General features: G+C 50.1%; 1 protein-coding gene across 1 annotated transcript in view; it reads right to left on the reverse strand.

The window, feature by feature from the left end:
- LOC126260768 (probable cytochrome P450 4aa1) overlaps positions 1–20,369 on the reverse strand; it is a 255,821-nt gene that overhangs the window by 121,749 nt on the left and 113,703 nt on the right. The window contains exon 4 of the mRNA XM_049958107.1: positions 4,285–4,394. Coding sequence (XP_049814064.1) covers positions 4,285–4,394 — 110 coding nt within the window. The remainder of the gene's footprint in view (positions 1–4,284; positions 4,395–20,369) is intronic.

Consider the following 20,369-nt stretch of genomic DNA (forward strand, 5'->3'; position numbering starts at 1 on the left):
GACGTTTACAGACTGCTGCTAAGGTCCATCCCTCGCAATGTGATTGAGAGGAAGAGCCCTACGACCCTATGGCCGGCGGTGTGGAGAGCGGTCCAGAAGCCATTCCTCCCCACGCGGGTACGAGCCGCGTGGTACCAGGTGGTGAACGGGAAGGTTGTAACACGACAACGGCTGCACGCTATTGGGATGGCGGATTCCCCCCTTTGCCCACGTTGCCACCTCGTGGATACTAACGAACACCGTTTAACATGTGGATCGGCGTTAGAGGTATGGCTGCTAGTGCAGAAGATCCTCGGCTGCTACCTACGTATCGCGCCTCGCACAATTGAGCCACGGCTCCTCCTTTGTCCAGAGGATACTTATTTCCCACCTGCGAAGACTCACGCTCTCACATGGTTTAAAGTCATGTCCATATACTACCTCTTCCGCGATGATGAGAAGATGGTGCTTGATTACTGGCAATTTCTCCAGGACAGTCATAGCACACTTGAGTGTACACCCCGATACCGACAGCTATTTGCGAACTATTTGCGCAGTGTCTTCGACAACCCCCCTCACAGTTGGGGAGTACCGGGCAGAGGATGACCGTCGACATGGGGCTCCACACGCCTCGAAATGTTGTAACAATTTGGAACATGGAATCTGTACGCCGAGGTGCCATGCACATGGAATGGCGTGCGGGATTTGGTTACATTTTTCTTTCGTTATTATCTATCATCACACTATTAGTTTCAAATTCTTTTTCATAGTTTAGAAGGAACTCTTGTTCTGTTGTTGCTACGGCTGTAATTTTCTAATTTTGTTTGTTGTAACTGAAAGACGCCTTTTGTCCATATATATATATATATATATATATATATATATATATATATATATATATATATATATATATATATATAAGGTTGGCAGCGAAAAAAAAAAGTTGGTAGAGCACTTACCCACAAAAAAAAAAAGTTGGTAGAGCACATGCCCGCGATCTATTAAAAAAAATAAAATAAAAAAAGTGGTCAGCGCGACACAATGTCAATCCTAAGGGCCCGGGTTCGATTCTCGGCTGGGTCGGAGATTTTCTCCGCTCAGGGGCTGGGTGTTGTCCTTATCATCATCATTTCATCCCCGTCGACGCGCAAGTCGCCGAAGTGGCGTCAACTCGAAAGACTTGCACCAGGCGGGCGGTCTAGGCGACGGGAGGCCCTCGCCACACGCCATTTTAACAGCTTGTATTAAGGTAATAAACCAAGAGTGAATACGAGCCTTTTACTGTCTGTGCAGAAGGTAACCTATCCTTCTCTTGTAATGCCTCTCGTACATGTGAAACGTTTTTCTCGTCCGTTCTCGGAGCTTGCGTATGTCAGCCGTCATCTAGTCATAATACAATGTGTCACTAATGGGTCCGTTATCACGCTGTTTGAATGCAAACATTCCTTTCTATAGTTACCATCTCTTTTAGTCTCATATACGTGGTATTACACTTCTAATCTGCTGCTCATCCCTCAGCGTAGCTTACTTAGGATAAGTGTATGATACGACGTGCGATGAACTGGAACACTCTCTTTCAAGTTCTGAAGATGGTAGGAGTAAAATACAGGGAGCGAAAGGCTATTTAAAATTTGTACAGAAACCAGATGGCAGTTATAAGAGTCGAACGGCATGAAAGGGAACCAGTGGTTGGGAAGGGAGTGAGACAGGGTTGTAGCCTCTCCCCGATGTTATTCAATCTGTATATTGAGCAAGCAGTAAAGGAAACAATAGAAAAATTCCGAGTAGGAATTAAAATCCGTGGAGAAGAAATAAAAACTTTGAGGTTCGCGGATGATATTGTAATTCTGTCAGAAACAGCAAAGGACCTAGAAGAGCAGCAGAACGAAATGGACAGTGCCTTGAAAAGAGGATATAAGATGAACATCAACAAAAGCAAAATGAGGTTAATGGAATGTAGTCCAATTATATCGGGTGATGCTGCGGGAATTAGATTAGGAAGTCAGACGCTTAAAGTAGTAAACGGGTTTTGCTATTTGGGGAGCAAAATAACTGATGATGGTCGATGTAGAGAGGATATAAAATGTAGACTGGCAATGGCAAGGAAAGCGTCTCTGAAGAAGAGAAATTTGTTAACATCGACTACAGACTTAAGCGTCAGGAAGTCGTTTCTGAAAGTATTTGTATGGAGTGTAGCCATGTATGGAAGTGAAACATGGACGATAAATAGTTTAGACAAGAAGAGAATAGAAGCTTTCGAAAGGTGGTGTTACAGAAGAATGCTGAAGATTAGATGGGTAGATCACATAACTAATGAGGAGTTGTTGAATAGAATTGGGGAGAAGAGAAATTTGTGGCACAACTTTACTAGAAGAAGGGATCGGTTGGTATCGTATATTCTGAGGCATCAAGGGATCACCAATTTAGTGTTGGAGGGCAGCGTGGAGGGTAAAAATCGGAGACCAAGAGATGAATACAGTAAACAGGTTCAGAAGGATGTAGGTTGCAGTAGGTACTGGGAGATGAAGAAGCTTGCACAGGATATACTAGTATGGAGAGCTGCATCAAAGCAGTCTCTGGACTGAAGACCACAACAACAACAATGACGTGTGACCTAACAGAACATCGACATCAGTCTTAGAGTAGTTTGCGACACAACTATTGGACCAACACAAAAGAAGACACACGAATTGCAGTGCTCGCAACGGACATCTGAATAGCTAAAACTCCCGACATTCAGCCAAATGCGAGCGATAATTCATTAAAAACTTTGCGTGCTTATTATTGGAATTCTACACAAGTCTTTCTCAATAATTAGCGTTGAAAACTGTTACGGCATGAATTCAGGACTTAGTGAATGACGTATCTGCTTTGCAAGTAGATATTCCTCTGAAGGATGTTAGTTGATACATATTTAGAATCCGACTACTTGGAATTTTTATGTTGTTCATAACTACGAGGCTTTCAAGTAAGTACTGTTTTGAAATTTAAAAAATGCATGCTAAGATGTCTCAATAATTTTATTTTTACATTAAAGCCTGTACCTTAATCTACGCACTGAGGCCATTACAGTCTGATTCTTCCTTGTTTACGTTGTGTTCTGAGTGTTTAAGATGCCTCCGATAATCGTGAGTCCCGCCGACTGTGAAGTACGGGCTGTTATAAGATTTCTTAGTGCTAAAGGCCTAAAAGCGATCGATATTCATCGTGAGATCTGTGCAGTTTACCGAGAAAACATTATGAGTGATGGAGTGGTAAGAAAGTGGGTGAGAGCATTTAAAGATGGCCGCACAAATGTGCATGACGACCAACGGAGTGGGCGTCCTTCGATCGTTAATGAAAGTTTGGTGCAGGAAGTGGACAATAAGGTGAGAGAAAACAGACGCTTTACGATTTCCTCCTTGCGGGTTGGCTTCCCTAATGTTTCTCATAGTGTTTTGTATGGCATTGTGACCGAGCACTTGAATTACCGAAAATTGTGCGCACGTTGGGTACCGAAAATGTTGACGAATGTGCACAAAACCAAACGTTTAGACAGTGCATTGACTTTCCTTTAGCCTTACCACAACGACGGTGATGATTTCTTAAGCCAAATTGTTACGGGCGATGAAACATGGGTGGCCTACGTCGCACCAGAATCAAAGCAACAGTCCATGGAACTTGAGCAAGGGCATCGTTTTGCTGCAAGACAATGCCCGTCCGTATGTGGCGAATCAGACCAAAGATCTCATCACATCTTTTCGTTGGGAAACTCCAGATCATCCTCCGTACAGCCCCGGTCTTGCGCCCAGTGACTACCATCTGTTCCTGCACTTGAAGGAACACCTGGGCAGTCAGCGTACTCAAGACGATGACGAAGTCAAAGCAGTGGTGATACAGTGGTTAACGAGTCAGGCGGCAGACTTCTATGAGGAGGGTATTCAAAAACTGGTACAACGTTATGACAAGTGCCTCAATATTGACGGAAATTATGTAGAGAAGTAGATTAAGGTACAGGCTTTCATGTAAAAATAAAATTATTGAGATACCTTAGCACGTCTTTTTTTAATTTCAAAACGGTACTTACTTAAAAAACACGCCTAGTATTAACAAAAATGAAGTGAACATACTCTTTACTCATATGTTCATCCGGTCATTGAAGTTACTGGTGCTGAAAGATTAACAGTACGCTGTGCACTGTCGTTAGGTATGTTATTAAAATCAAAGTCACGATATCATATGACAGAATGTAAGACACGACTTAACACAAAAGACTGTTACGAAACTGGTAGCCTTATCGGACAATTCTCTGAGCGCAGCGATTACCTCAACGTGTTGCGGTTCGATGATGACGAAGATCGGCATGAAGAACGGCGCCCAGATGCGGAATATGGATCCCCACATGCGGTACGCCGTCTTTCCCAGATCTTGAAGCACTGTAAAAGAACCACACACTTAATGTAGAACGCAGGCTGTACCCGGAAAATAAGTGCACAGAAGTAGTTTTTTTCAGATCACAGTAACTATCATCAGTTATAAAACAAATAACTCATTACATTGTGACAAACTGCCTATTGGCTTCTGTCTCGGGTTCTTCGGCCGACGTTCTTCTAATGATTTTTCTGACGTTTCGCTAGCACGAGTGGCTGGCATTGTCAAAGCTTCACCCTCCATTGCCGGTGGTGAACTGGAGGCGAGGTCGCGGCCGCAGACCGGCAATGGAGGGTGAAGCTTTGACAATGCCAGCCACTCGTGCTGGCGAAACGTCAGAAAAATCATTAGATGAACGTCGGCCGAAAAACACAAGACAGAAGCCAATAGGCAGTTTGTCAACAAGTGGCCACGAAAAGCCTTAACAATTTTGTCATTACATTGTCATTACTCTCTCCGAAAGCAAATAAGTCGCTGAATAAGACGAATCATAAAAAATGATATCTAGGATTTTTCACCCACGTCTGTTTATGAAAATGACTGCAAATTACTAAAATCTGCTACATCTCCATGCGCGATGCTTCCAGTTTTAAAACATACACATACGTTAAAAAGATGAGTATATTTTCAATTGGGAAATAAATTTCGCAGCTATATCGTGAAGTGAGTCCGCTTGTGCAATATCCCCTGTCTCCTCTTCAGAACACAACAGTCGGCTTTTATTTAAGCCAGAATTCAAACACTTATCCTGGTTCTCCGAAAGTGCTTCTTTCCTCTCTTTTCCTTCGCCAAAGAAGAGAGTCACTCCATTATGTCTTCCTTTCCAAGCTTTGAGATGATATTCCGTCATTAGGTGAAACGTTTTCACACAGCGTCCAATTCTCATCTTCCAAAGTTATAAATAGATACCCAATCCCCCAGGCTGTGGCTAAGCCATATCCTTTCTTTCAGGAATGCTAGTTCTGCAAGGTTCGCAGGAGAGCTTCTGTAAAGTTTGGAAGGTAGGAGCTGCGGTACTGGAAGAAAAGCTGTGAGGACGGGGCGTGAGTCGTGATTGGGTAGCTCAGTTGGTAGAGCAGTTGCCCGCGAAAGGCAAAGGTCTCAAGTTCGAGTCTCGGTCCAGCACACAGTTTTAATCTGCCAGGAAGTTTCACATACCCAATTAATTTGGGAAAGCGGAAGTATGCATTTACGAGTTAATCGTAGTGTAGTGGATGATATGGCTACAATTCCAGAGAGTTGGTGCGAATTCGGCGATGTACTGGCTCATTCGCCTCGTGTTTCTACTGTCTTACACAACAAAAAGTTAAAGTTGTTTGTCATTGCCGGCTGTGAGGCACTGATGGAGATGTTCAGCCACTGGATACATTTTATTTCGTCTCGTACAATAGCGCCTTTATGTGTGGAAATGAAGGCAGATTATGGTTGTATATCCGGTCGATAACAACATAATTAAAGGTGGAGCACGGGCTCGGATTGGGAAACCTGTTTTCAAAAAACCGTCCCGGGATTTACTGCAAATGATTTAGGGAGCCACGAAAACCATGAATCCGGAAATCCGGCCCGGGATTCGAACCAACGCCCTCCCGGATACGAGTCCAGCGTGTCACCGCATCGCGACCTCGCTCGGTGTCTTGAGAGAATCTGGAGGAGATCAGTGACTGATGAGTTCCTATGAAGTTCTAGTCTCAAGTTGGTGCTGCTGGTGAGAAGGTGAGAGAGAAGGGAGAACGTAAAACACGCTGCAGACACAATACCTGCTCTTCTTGAACAGCTCAAACAGAAATCTGATTTTATCCATACTGGATGAGAGGTCGTGGTTGTGAATGTCAATTTTAAAAAATATATCGGCTCAACCACTTGTTTATAGGGTAAAACACTAAGACTGACGCGTTTCGGAAGTCAAGCTTCCATCATCAGAATAATAAAAAGTAAAAGAACCTGTTAAAACTCGCTAAAATGGTACATGCACCAGGCACAATAAAATTGATAATAAAATTAAAACATCGTGGCTACTTCCCTTGTTGCAACAATAAAGACTGAGCTTTGGCATGCGTTGTTGGGTTCCCTTATTTCTTACTCTCACGCCAACCGCGTTGATAGGTAAGTGGTTCTTACCCCCACAGCGATTCTTTCCACGCAGTAAGCGATATGTGTACCAAGTTTGGTTGAAATCAGTCCAGTGGTTTAGGAGGAGATGTGGAACATACATATATTTCTATAACATGTATGGATTCGTAATAACAAACACTTTGTAGTTTTCACTGCAGGAATATGATCTGGACCTTGAGACTTCCGTTAGTGTATTAGAGAACGTGACTGAAATGCTTGTTTCGTGGGAAGCTTCCCAGGTGGTCCTCTGTTTGTTAAGCAGACCGTCTTTGATGCAGTGGTCTTGCTGTTATCACACACCCACTTAGGAGAATACTCTGTTGGTTCAGAGTCACGGCGTGACATTCGCAACAAGCACATAAAATGCCAAAATTCTGATGTATTTCGATAGCTACAGATGGCATGCACGTCCTTCTTCAGAGTAAGATGATGTTTTGGGACAGGAAGGCATCGAGTCGGAAAAAAATTTGGAAATTTGTGTTAAGTTCCTATGGGACCAAACTGCTGAGGTCAACGGGCCCTAGGTTTACACACTAGTTAATCAAACTTAAACTAACTTATACTAAGGACAACACACACACCCATGCCCGAGGGAGGACTCGAACTTCCGACGGGGGTTGCCACGCGAACTGTGCAAGGGGCCTAAGGCCGCACGGCTATCCCGGGCGGCAATCAAGTCGGAAAACCAGACACTGCAATGTCAGGATTATGATAAGAAAGGAAAAATAATGTAGGCGAAGGTACCACTCAAGTTGACAGCATAGTCTAACAAGTAAAACCAGTTGGCAATACCATGCTTATCACTCAAATTCTCTTTGACAAGTGGTCGGCATTCAGTTGGTTCCCGGACTTTCATAGCTCATATACTGTGTGTGATTCATTAACTAAGTGCAGCCACAGCTCAGTATTTTTCCCACCATACAGATTAGAAGTGCTGTGAGCTAACTGATTACGCCACTGGATCACTGAACACTCGGTATACACATCAGCAACTTTACTATCACTTTCATTAGACTTTTGTGTCCTTCTGTGGGAAACATTGTCCTAGAATTAATCCAAAAATACTCCCCTTCCTGCAGTTCTGACCAATGTCTTCAGGAGGCTCCCTTTGGCTGTAAGGTAAATGCCAAAACTGTTCCAGACAACCGACTGGGACTCCCTGTCCTGCACTGCGAGCTCGTCTGGTATGAGCATCCCCTCCCACACCCTCCTAACTGGGACTCCCTGTCCTCCACTGCGAGCTCGTCTGGTATGAGCATCCCCTCCCATACCCTCCTAACTGGGACTCCCTGTCCTCCACTGCGAACTCGTCTGGTACGAGCATCCCCTCCCACACCCTCCTAACTGGGACTCCCTGTCCTCCACTGTGAGCCCGTCTCGTACGAGCATCCCCTCCCACACCCTCCTAACTGGGACTCCCTGTCCTCCACTGCGAGCTCGTCTGGTATGAGCATCCCCTCCCACACCCTCCTAACTGGGACTCCCTGTCCTGCACTGCGAGCTCGTCTGGTATGAGCATCCCCTCCCACACCCTCCTAACTGAGACTCCCTGTCCTCCACTGCGAGCTCGTCTGGTATGAGCATCCCCTCCCACACCCTCCTAATTGGGACTCCCTGTCCTCCACTGCGAGCTCGTCTGGTACGAGCATCCCCTCCCACACCCTCCTAACTGGGACTCCCTCTCCTCCACTGCGAGCTCGTCTGGTATGAGCATCCCCTCCCACACCTTCCTAACTGGGACTCCCTGTCCTCCACTGCGAGCTCGTCTGGTACGAGCATCCCCTCCCACACCCTCCTAACTGGGACTCCCTGTCCTCCACTGCGAGCTCGTCTGGTATGAGCATCCCCTCCCACACCCTCCTAACTGAGACTCCCTGCCTCCACTGCGAGCTCGTCTGGTACGAGCATCCCCTACCACACCCTCCTAACTGGGACTCCCTGTCCTCCACTGCGAACTCGTCTGGTGTGAGCATCCCCTCCGACACCCCCCTAACTGGGACTCCCTGTCCTCCACTGTGAGCCCGTCTCGTACGAGCATCCCCTCCCACACCCTCCTAACTGGGACTCCCTGTCCTCCACTGCGAGCTCGTCTGGTACGAGCATCCCCTCCCACACCCTCCTAACTGAGACTCCCTGTCCTCCACTGCGAGCTCGTCTGGTATGAGCATCCCCTCCCACACCCTCCTAATTGGGACTCCCTGTCCTCCACTGCGAGCTCGTCTGGTACGAGCATCCCCTCCCACACCCTCCTAACTGGGACTCCCTCTCCTCCACTGCGAGCTCGTCTGGTATGAGCATCCCCTCCCACACCCTCCTAACTGGGACTCCCTGTCCTCCACTGCGAGCTCGTCTGGTACGAGCATCCCCTCCCACACCATCCTAACTGGGACTCCCTGTCCTCCACTGCGAGCTCGTCTGGTATGAGCATCCCCTCCCACACCCTCCTAACTGAGACTACCTGCCTCCACTGCGAGCTCGTCTGGTACGAGCATCCCCTACCACACCCTCCTAACTGGGACTCCCTGTCCTCCACTGCGAACTCGTCTGGTATGAGCATCCCCTCCGACACCCCCCTAACTGGGACTCCCTGTCCTCCACTGTGAGCCCGTCTCGTACGAGCATCCCCTCCCACACCCTCCTAACTGGGACTCCCTGTCCTCCACTGCGAGCTCGTCTGGTACGAGCATCCCCTCCCACACCCTCCTAACTGGGACCCCCTGTCCTGCACTGCGAGCTCATCTGGTATGAGCATCCCCTCCCACACCCTCCTAACTGAGACTCCCTGTCCTCCACTGTGAGCTCGTCTGGTATGAGCATCCCCTCCCACACCCTCCTAACTGGGACTGCCTGTCCTCCACTGCGAGCCCGTCTGGTACGAGCATCCCCTCCCACACCCTCCTAACTGGGACTCCCTGTCCTCCACTGCGAGCTCGTCTGGTATGAGCATCCCCTCCCACACCCTCCTAACTGGGACTCCCTGTCCTCCACTGCGAGCTCGTCTGGTATGAGCATCCCCTCCCACACCCTCCTAACTGGGACTCCCTGTGCTCCACTGCGAGCTCGTTTGGTATGAGCATCCCCTCCCACACCCTCCTAACTGGGACTCCCTGTCCTCCACTGCGAGCTCGTCTGGTATGAGCATCCCCTCCCACAACCTCCTAACTGGGACTCCCTGTCCTCCACTGCGAGCTCGTCTGGTATGAGCATCCCCTCCCACAACCTCCTAACTGGGACTCCCTGTCCTCCACTGCGAGCTCGGCCGGTATGAGCATCCCCTCCCACACCCTCCTAACTGGGACTCCCTGTCCTCCACTGCGAGCTCGTCTGGTATGAGCATCCCCTCCCACACCCTCCTAACTGGGACTCCCTGTGCTCCACTGCGAGCTCGTCTGGTATGAGCATCCCCTCCGACACCCTCCTAACTGGGACTCCCTGTCCTCCACTGCGAGCTCGTCTGGTATGAGCATCCCCTCCCACAACCTCCTAACTGGGACTCCCTGTCCTCCACTGCGAGCTCGGCCGGTATGAGCATCCCCTCCCACACCCTCCTAACTGGGACTCCCTGTCCTCCACTGCGAGCTCGTCTGGTACGAGCATCCTCTCCCACACCCTCCGAACTGGGACTCCCTGTCCTCCACTGCGAGCTCGTCTGGTACGAGCATCCCCTCCCACACCCTCCGAACTGGGACTCCCTGTCCTCCACTGCGACCTCATCTGGTATGAGCATCCCCTCCCACACCCTCCTAACTGGGACTCCCTGTCCTCCACTGCGAGCTCGTCTGGTATGAGCATCCCCTCCCACAACCTCCTAACTGGGACTCCCTGTCCTCCACTGCGAGCTCGGCCGGTATGAGCATCCCCTCCCACACCCTCCTAACTGGGACTCCCTGTCCTCCACTGCGAGCTCGTCTGGTACGAGCATCCTCTCCCACACCCTCCGAACTGGGACTCCCTGTCCTCCACTGCGAGCTCGTCTGGTACGAGCATCCCCTCCCACACCCTCCGAACTGGGACTCCCTGTCCTCCACTGCGAGCTCGTCTGGTACGAACATCCCCTCCCACACCCTCCTAACTGGGACTCCCTGTCCTCCACTGCGAGCCCGTCTGGTACGTGCATCCCCTCCCACACCCTCCTAACTGGGACTCCCTGTCCTCCACTGCGAGCTCGTCAGGTATGAGCATCCCCTCCCACACCCTCCTAACTGGGACTCCCTGTCCTCCACTGCGAGCTCGTCTGGTACGAGCATCCTCTCCCACACCCTCCGAACTGGGACTCCCTGTCCTCCACTGCGAGCTCGTCTGGTACGAGCATCCCCTCCCACACCCTCCTAACTGGGACTCCCTGTCCTCCACTGCGAGCTCGTCTGGTATGAGCATCCCCTCCCACACCCTCCTAACTGGGACTCCCTGTGCTCCACTGCGAGCTCGTCTGGTATGAGCATCCCCTCCGACACCCTCCTAACTGGGACTCCCTGTCCTCCACTGCGAGCTCGTCTGGTATGAGCATCCCCTCCCACACCCTCCGAACTGGGACTCCCTGTCCTCCACTGCGAGCTCGTCTGGTACGAGCATCCCCTCCCACACCCTACTAACTGGGACTCCTTGTCCTCCACTGCGAGCTCGTCTGGTATGAGCATCCCCTCCCACACCCTCCTAACTGGGACTCCCTGTCCTCCACTGCGAGCTCGTCTGGTATGAGCATCCCCTCCCACACCCTCCCACCCTCTTAACTGGGACTCCCTGTCCTCCACTGCGAGCTCGTCTGGTACGAGCATCCCCTCCCACACCCTCCTAACTGGGACCCTGTCCTCCACTGCGAGCTTGTCTGGATGAGCATCCCCTCCCACACCCTCCTAACTGGGACTCTCTGTCCTCCACTGCGAGCTCGTCTGGTACGAGCAGCCCCTCCCACACCCTCCTATCTGGGACTCCCTGTCCTCCACTGCGAGCTCGTCTGGTATGAGCATCCCCTCCCACACCCTCCTAACTGGGACTCCCTGTCCTCAACTGCGAGCTCGTCTGGTATGAGCATCCCCCCCACACCCTCCTTACTGGGACTCCCTGTCCTCCACTGCGGGCTCGTCTGGTATGAGCATCCCCTCCCACACCCTCCTAACTGGGACTCCCTGTCCTCCACTGCGAGCTCGTCTTGTATGAGCATCCCCTCCCACACCCTCCTAACTGGGACTCTCTGTCCTCCACTGCGAGCTCGTCTGGTACGAGCATCCCCTCCCACACCCTCCTAACTGGGACTCCCTGTCCTCCACTGCGAGCTCGTCTGGTATGAGCATCCCCTCCCACACCCTCCTAACTGGGACTCCCTGTCCTCAACTGCGAGCTCGTCTGGTATGAGCATCCCCCCCACAACCTCCTTACTGGGACTCCCTGTCCTCCACTGCGACCTCGTCTGGTATGAGCATCCCCTCCCACACCCTCCTAACTGGGACTCCCTGTCCTCCACTGCGAGCTCGTCTGGTATGAGCATCCCCTCCCACACCCTCCTAACTGGGACTCCCTGTCCTCCACTGCGAGCTTGTCTGGTACGAGCATCCCCTCCCACACCCTCCTAACTGGGACTCCCTGTCCCCCACTGCGAGCTCGTCTGGTGGGAGCATCCCCTCCCACACCCTCCTAACTGGGACTCCCTGTCCTCCACTGCGAGCTCGTCTGGTACGAGCATCCCCTCCCACACCCTTCTAACTGGGACTCCCTGTGCTCCACTGCGAGCTCGTCTGGTATGAGCATCCCCTCCAACACCCTCCTAACTGGGATTCCCTGTCCTCCACTGGGAGCTCGTCTGGTATGAGCATCCCCTGCCACACCCTCCTAACTGGGACTCCCTGTCCTCCACTGTGAGCTCGTCTGGTATGAGCATCCCCTCCCACACCCTCCTAACTGGGACTCCCTGTCCTCCACTGCGAGCTCGTCTGGTATGAGCATCCCCTCCCACACCCTCCTAACTGGGTCTCCCTGTCCTCCACTGCGAGCTCGTCTGGTATGAGCATCCCCTCCCACACCCTCCTAACTGGGACTCCCTGTCCTCCACTGCGAGCTCGTCTGGTACGAGCATCCCCTCCCACACCCTACTAACTGGGACTCCCTGTCCTCCACTGCGAGCTCGTCTGGTATGAGCATCCCCTCCCACACCCTCCTAACTGGGACTCCCTGTCCTCCACTGCGAGCTCGTCTGGTATGAGCATCCCCTCCCACACCCTCCTAACTGGGACTCCCTGTCCTGCACTGCAAGCTCGTCTGGTATGAGCATCACCTACCACACCCTCCTAACTGGGATTCCCGGTCCTCCACTGCGAGCTCGTCTGGTATGAGCATCCCCTCCCACACCCTCCTAACTGGGTCTCCCTGTCCTCCACTGCGAGCTCGTCTGGTACGAGCATCCCCTCCCACACCCTCCTAACTGGGACTCCCTGTCCTCCACTGCGAGCTTGTCTGGTACGAGCATCCCCTCCCACACCCTACTAACTGGGACTCCCTGTCCTCCACTGCGAGCTCGTCTGGTATGAGCATCCCCTCCCACACCCTCCTAACTGGGTCTCCCTGTCCTCCACTGCGAGCTCGTCTGGTATGAGCATCCCCTCCCACACCCTCCTAACTGGGACTCCCTGTCCTCCACTGCGAGCTCGTCTGGTACGAGCATCCCCTCCCACACCCTCCTAACTGGGACTCCCTGTCCTCCACTGCGAGCTCGTCTGGTACGAGCATCCCCTCCCACACCCTCCTAACTGGGACTCCCTGTCCTCCACTGTGAGCTCGTCTGGTATGAGCATCCCCTCGCACACCCTCCTAACTGGGACTCCCTGTCCTCCACTGCGAGCTCGTCTGGTATGAGCATCCCCTCCCACACCCTCCTAACTGGGACTCCCTGTCCTCCACTGCGAGCTTGTCTGGTACGAGCATCCCCTCCCACACCCTACTAACTGGGACTCCCTGTCCTCCACTGCGAGCTTGTCTGGTACGAGCATCCCCTCCCACACCCTACTAACTGGGACTCCCTGTCCTCCACTGCGAGCTCGTCTGGTATGAGCATCCCCTCCCACACCCTCCTAACTGGGTCTCCCTGTCCTCCACTGCGAGCTCGTCTGGTATGAGCATCCCCTCCCACACCCTCCTAACTGGGACTCCCTGTCCTCCACTGCGAGCTCGTCTGGTACGAGCATCCCCTCCCACACCCTACTAACTGGGACTCCCTGTCCTCCACTGCGAGCTCGTCTGGTATGAGCATCCCCTCCCACACCCTCCTAACTGGGACTCCCTGTCCTCCACTGCGAGCTCGTCTGGTATGAGCATCCCCTCCCACACCCTCCTAACTGGGTCTCCCTGTCCTCCACTGCGAGCTCGTCTGGTATGAGCATCCCCTCCCACACCCTCCTAACTGGGACTCCCTGTCCTCCACTGCGAGCTCGTCTGGTACGAGCATCCCCTCCCACACCCTCCTAACTGGGACTCCCTGTCCTCCATTGCGAGCTCGTCTGGTATGAGCATCCCCTCCCACACCCTCCTAACTGGGACTCCCTGTCCTCCACTGCGAGCTCGTCTGGTATGAGCATCACCTACCACACCCTCCTAACTGGGACTCCCTGTCCTCCACTGCGAGCTCGTCTGGTATGAGCATCCCCTCCCACACCCTCCTAACTGGGACTCCCTGTCCTCCACTGCGAGCTCGTCTGGTACGAGCATCCCCTCCCACACCCTCCTAACTGGGACTCCCTGTCCTCCACTGCGAGCTCGTCTGGTATGAGCATCCCCTCGCACACCCTCCTAACTGGGACTCCCTGTTCTCCACTGCGAGCTCGTCTGGTATGAGCATCCCCTCCCACACCCTCCTAACTGGGACTCCCTGTCCCCCACCGCCTGCTCGTACGGTATGGGAATCCCCTCTGAGTTCTCCCGACAGGAGCTCACTGTCCCCCACTGCTGGCTCACCTACTGTTTTGCTGAAAAGTCTCTGTCGCTACACGAGGTCATTACTGCAACAGCACACTGTGCCGAAACTAGATAATAAAAAATATTTAAAAAACTAAGCGTAACCAAGAAAGGTCAAGTAGTGGCTCCATATGCAGATCTAGGTTTATCCCCTGAAATAACTTCTTCTGTCACTGCATACGACATATGTAGGTAGTTTATCTCTAATGACAAGACACTGTCACAGCTGACGACGAACAAAAGCAATGAACGGGAGTGTGGAAGAGATAGTCTTACGCAATATTAGCACACTTTTTAAAAATAGTTGAGAAATGTGTCTGGCTCATCTGTGCATACGTTTCATAATTGTTTCTATTGAATCGTTAAGTCGATTATCTGGAGTTGTAATCGTGTACATCTCCGACTGCAAATTTACTGGTATTAAGACGACATCTTCGTTGTCCCACAATATCGACAATTCAGCCATTTATTACGAAAATTAACAGTTAGGTGAAGATAGATGGATATTGTCTGTAATACTTTGTAGACAACATCCAATTCGAATTTCCTATTCGCCTGAGGAAACTCGACCGTTTGATGACATTCTACTTGATTTTTATTTTTGAAATTTTGTACTGATTTTTTTGCTCCTTTTTGTGCTTTGCCGTTTCATCGCCTTTGAGCCCGGTTCAGTCGATATATTATAAACACAATTTGCATACGAACAGGAATACCAGTTAACGAGGGATTCTCAATATCATCTGGATGCACTAAATTATCTTTATAAGAGTACCCTCCCCCCCCCCCCCAAATCAACCAAGCAACCTTAATTTGATTAATTACATACGTCGTAATTCTGTCCTAGAGTTTGTTGGACGTCTATAGGAATAACGTCATAAGCCACCATAATAAAAGACACAGCCTCAGGTGAAGGTCAGGAATAGTGGACGTTTTCAGGACAGTCCTGACGTGGTATAGGCATTTCTAACAAGTACACTCTCTGATGACTACAGGAATGCACGTTTACAAGATGGCACTGCATTGTTGTAGCCTAGTGTAAAGCTGACAACAACGATGCAACGAGATATTTGAGTCTACGTACTCGATTATTATTTTTGTGTTGAACAGTAATAAACAAATATTACTAGAAGTGTTTTGTCGGTAATTGGGAAGACGAACTGGTAATCCGCTCGTAGCAGGAATCGACTAGATTGCATGAGAATATACTGCCTCGTTCCCATTCACAGTAGTGCGCGTAGGTGCCCCGCAGTGCGAGAGCGGAAATCGGTCGTGAAAAATGCCTTCGCGGGAAGCCGTCACAACTTGCTGTTAACGTCATTTACCTTACTGACGATGTGAACGGTATGGCAGTGCCGACAGAGAAGGCGACGGAAGGTGGGAGCAAATGTTGACGAGCGACAGTTAAGTACGTCAGTGGCGCCCACATTACGGAAGGAGGGACACGACGCCGAGTGGAGCGGGATTCAGGTACCTGCCCCATGGCAAAACGAGTAAAACAGACTCAGTATGTGTTTCACTGACGATGTAGAAAAGGCAGCTTCTCTGAGAAAAAGAGCGAGATTGGCGGAGTGTTCACTACCGCCACGTTCCCTCCCCGTTCCTCCGGCGTAAACGAGACTGTGCTGTGCCAGGTCACCAGCTTGATTCGTCGCGCACTATTAATAAAGCCAACACAGCTCAGTGATGAAAGGGATCTGCGGAACTGGAATCCCGGATAATCAACGACCATCAAGACAAGTACACTACTGGCCATTAACATTGCTACACCACGAAGATGAGGTGCTACAGACGCGAAATTTAACCGACAGGAAGAGGATGCTGTGATATGCAAATGATCAGCTTTTCAGAGATTTCACACAAGGTTGGCGCCGGTGGCGACACCTACAACGTGCTGACATGAGGAAAGTTTCCGACCGATTTCTCATATACAAACAGCAGTTGACCGGCGTTGCCTGGTGAAACGTTGTTATGACGCCTGGTGTAAGGAGGAGACATGCGTACCATCACGCTTCCGACTGATTGTAGCCTATCGCGATTGCGGTTTATCGTATCGCGACATTGCTGCTCGCGTTGGTCGAGATCCAATGACTGTTAGCAGAATATGGAATCGGTGGGTTCAGGAGGGTAATACGGAACGCTGTGCTGGATCCCAACGGCCTCGTATCACTTGCAGTCGAGATGACAGGCATCTTATCCGCATGGTTGTAACGGATCCTGCAGCCACGTCTCGATCCCTGAGTCAACAGATTGGGACGTTTGCAAGACAACAACTATCTGCACTAACAGTTCGACGATGTTTTCAGCAGCACGGACTATCAGCTCAGACACCGTGGCTGCGGTTACCCTTGACGCTGCATCACACACAGGAGCGCCTGCGATGGTGTACTCATCGACGAACCTCGGTGCACGAATGGCAAAACGTCATTTTTTCGGATGAATCCAGGTTCTGTTTACAGCATCGTGATGGTCGCATCCGTGTTTGATGACATCGCGGTGAACGCACATTGGAAGCGTGTATTCGTCATCGCCATACTGGCGTATCACCCGGCGTGATGGTATGGGGTGCCATTGGTTACACGTCTCGATCACCTCTTGTTAGCACTGACAGCAATTTGAACAGTGGACATTACATTTCAGATGTGTTACGACCTGTGGCTCTACCCTTCATTCGATCCCTGCCAAACCCTACATTTCAGCAGGATAATGCACGACCGCATGTTGCAGGTCCTGTACGGGCCTTTCTGCATACAGAAAATGTTCGACTGCTGCCATGGCCAGCACATTCTCCAGATCTCTCACCAATTGAAAACGTCTGGTCAATGGTGACCGAGAAACTGTCTTGTCACATACGCCAGTCACTACTCTTGATGAACTGTGGTATCGTGTTGAAGCGGCATGGGCAGCTGTACCTGTACACGCCATACAAGCTCTGTTTGACTGAATGCCCAGGCGTATCAAGGCCGTTATTACGGCCAGAGGTGGTTGTTCTGTGTACTGATTTCTCAGGATCAATGCACTCAAATTGCGTGAAAATGCAATCACGTGTCAGTTCTAGTATAATATATTTGTCCCATGAGTACCCGTTTATCAGCTGCATTTCTTCTGGCTGTAGCAATTTTAATGGTCGGTAGTGTCTATCCATAAGAGTTGTGCACCTGGGAGACTACGTTACTGCCGGCCGCGGTGGTCTCGCGGTTCTAGGCGCTGCAGTCCGGAACCGCGCGAATGCTACGGTCACAGGTTCGAATCCTGCCTCGGGCATGGATGTGTGATGTCCTTAGGTTAGTTAGGTTTAAGTAGTTCTAAGTTCTAGGGGACTGATAACCACAGCAGTTGAGTCCCATAGTGCTCAGAGCCATTTGAACCATTTAGACTACGTTACTGGTGGGGCTCCGCTTAATAGCAAGCATACTGTACGTAGATGGCAGAGGGTCACAAGCCCTTCGGCGATGTTTTGCACGTCTTGGCAGTGGACACAAATGACTCCATGCAAAAGCAAGAGGTGACCCACCAGCGTAGTCGCAGCGATTTTTTTGCACAACAGTGTACTCCCGTTCCGTGACGGCTACTAACAACACACAGATATATGTGACTGTAGGCTTTCCCGGCGTATACTGCTGATGAAAGTTTCTCGGGTCTCCCGTGTGGTAGCGTTGATACATCGCGACGTTTCCGGAAGTATCTTCTGGCGCAGATGGGTAGTATGACAATTGCGGAAACGTCACGATAAATCGACGCTACCTCCCGGCTGGAGACCCGAGAGACCTTCACCAACACGTGTACATTCGTGTCAGGTCATTGGAGGCACTCACCTGAGTTTAAGACACCCGTTTCGCGTAGGATGCCGGAGGTAACCGAGGAATCGTGTGTATCTTCGTGTCTCCATCTTTAGCGGTCCCGCCGAAGCGTAAATCTGCGCAGCGCACGGGTTCAGTGACTGGACGAGAGGCAGAGAAGCGTTGCCGGTGGTTGGCCTTGAGCGAGAGCAGGTGGAGCGGGTTCAGCGACTGCTGTCTGCCGCGGAGTCGCTTCAGATTCTGGTTACGAGAATACACTTCGCGGAACCCGATGAGCGAGCGGCCGAGTGAGGTTCTTTGCTGTGACGAGAGCTCGACGGCCAGGTGCGTCGTTGGCCGTGACGGGAGTCAACGCGCACGTGTGGCCTGTTCCTCAATGGCGGGCGGTGACGCTTGAGACTGCAGCCTTCCACCCGGCAGACCAGCGATTACTCCATCGTACTTGGATACATTTGAAACCGCAAGCGAACTGCGCCCTGATGAACGAACATGCAGTCAAAAGGGGCTTCCAACATTGCTAGAGATCTCTTCTCTGTGTAATTGCAAACTTAGCCCAGAAATAAAAGAAAAACGAGTTGTAAATTCTATTTTTCTATTTTATTTGTGTACTTGTTTTCAGATTCCAGCTTCGCTTTTCTTATAATAGAGATATAATACCAACACTTTTTTCTTACGAAGGCCACGTTGCAGAAGAAATAGTACCAGCGCCACATGTATTTCGAACACCATGCGACGAATACTTCATTAGCAAAGGAAAGCTGCAGTTAAAGAATGCGATGCGACAGGTAGAATATCGAGGATGTCATATGCGATAATAGCAACACGACTGACTGCACTCATCGCAAGCAAACCAGGGAATCCAATTCGCATTAACTATTACGATCGAACAGAAATGATACAGAATACATATGAGTGTTTCGGGACACTTAAGTAGAAACATAATAAAGATTTATGCAACATAAATGAACTATTGTTTACTTACTATAAGGGTAGCTTTTCAAAAATGATGTTTTTTTTAGTTGTGGTTCTTGTTTTGCATAAACAGACTGAGGTCATTCAGCAAATTTGCAGGTAGCAGCATCCTTGGAATGGTATGTTCATTATTTTATTGCGTGAAACAGTCCATAACTTGTTCACCAACAGAATATTCATACTTAAAGTAGATTCCGATTATTGTTGTTGTTGTTGTGGTCTTCAGTCCAGAGACTGGTTTGATGCAGCTCTTCGTGCTACTCTATCCTGTGCAACCTTCTTCATCTCCCAGTACCTACTGCAAACTACATCCTTCTGAATCTGTTTAGTGTTTTGTGTATTCATCTCTTGGTCTCCCTCTATGATTTTTACCCTCCACGCTGCACTCCAATACTAAATTGGTGATCCCTTGATGCCTCAGAATATGATCTACTAACCGATCCCTTCTTCTAGTAAAGTTGTGCCACAAATTTCTCTCCTCTCCAATTCTATTCAATACCTCCTCATTAGTTATGTGATCTACCCATCTAATCGTCAGCATTCTTCTGTAGCACCACATTTCGAAAGCTTCTATTCTCTTCTTGTCTAAACTATTTATCGTCCATGTTTCACTTCCATGCATGGCTGCACTCCATACAAATACTTTCAGAAACGACTTCCTGACACTTAAATCTATACTCGATGTTAACAAATTTCTCTCCTTCAGAAACGCTTTCCTTGCCATTGCCAGTCTACATTTTATATACTCTCTACTTCGACCATCATCAGTTATTTTGCTCCCCAAATAGCAAAACTCATTTACTACTTTAAGCGTCTCATTTCCTAATCTAATTCCCTCAGCATCACCCGATTTAATTCGACAACATTCCATTATCTCCATTTTGCTTTTTTTGATGTTCGTCTTATATCCACCTTTCAACACACTTAACACTTACAAATGCCTTAACATGTGGGGAAATCATACATTAGGCACCGCTCTCTTGTCAGGCTTCGCAGGATTATTTGCTGGATGCCAGGCCCCACAAGACCTATTACGTCACTGCGAATAAGAGGTGCTTCGGACTTCCAATGTATGTTAATAAAGCTGGGGATGATTTGCAAAGGAGAAGCCAAATAGCAAAATTTGAACCACATGAGGGAAGCTGCTAAGGAAAAAAC

This window comes from Schistocerca nitens, chromosome 5 (assembly GCF_023898315.1).
Source record: "Schistocerca nitens isolate TAMUIC-IGC-003100 chromosome 5, iqSchNite1.1, whole genome shotgun sequence".
Taxonomy (NCBI): domain Eukaryota; kingdom Metazoa; phylum Arthropoda; class Insecta; order Orthoptera; family Acrididae; genus Schistocerca; species Schistocerca nitens.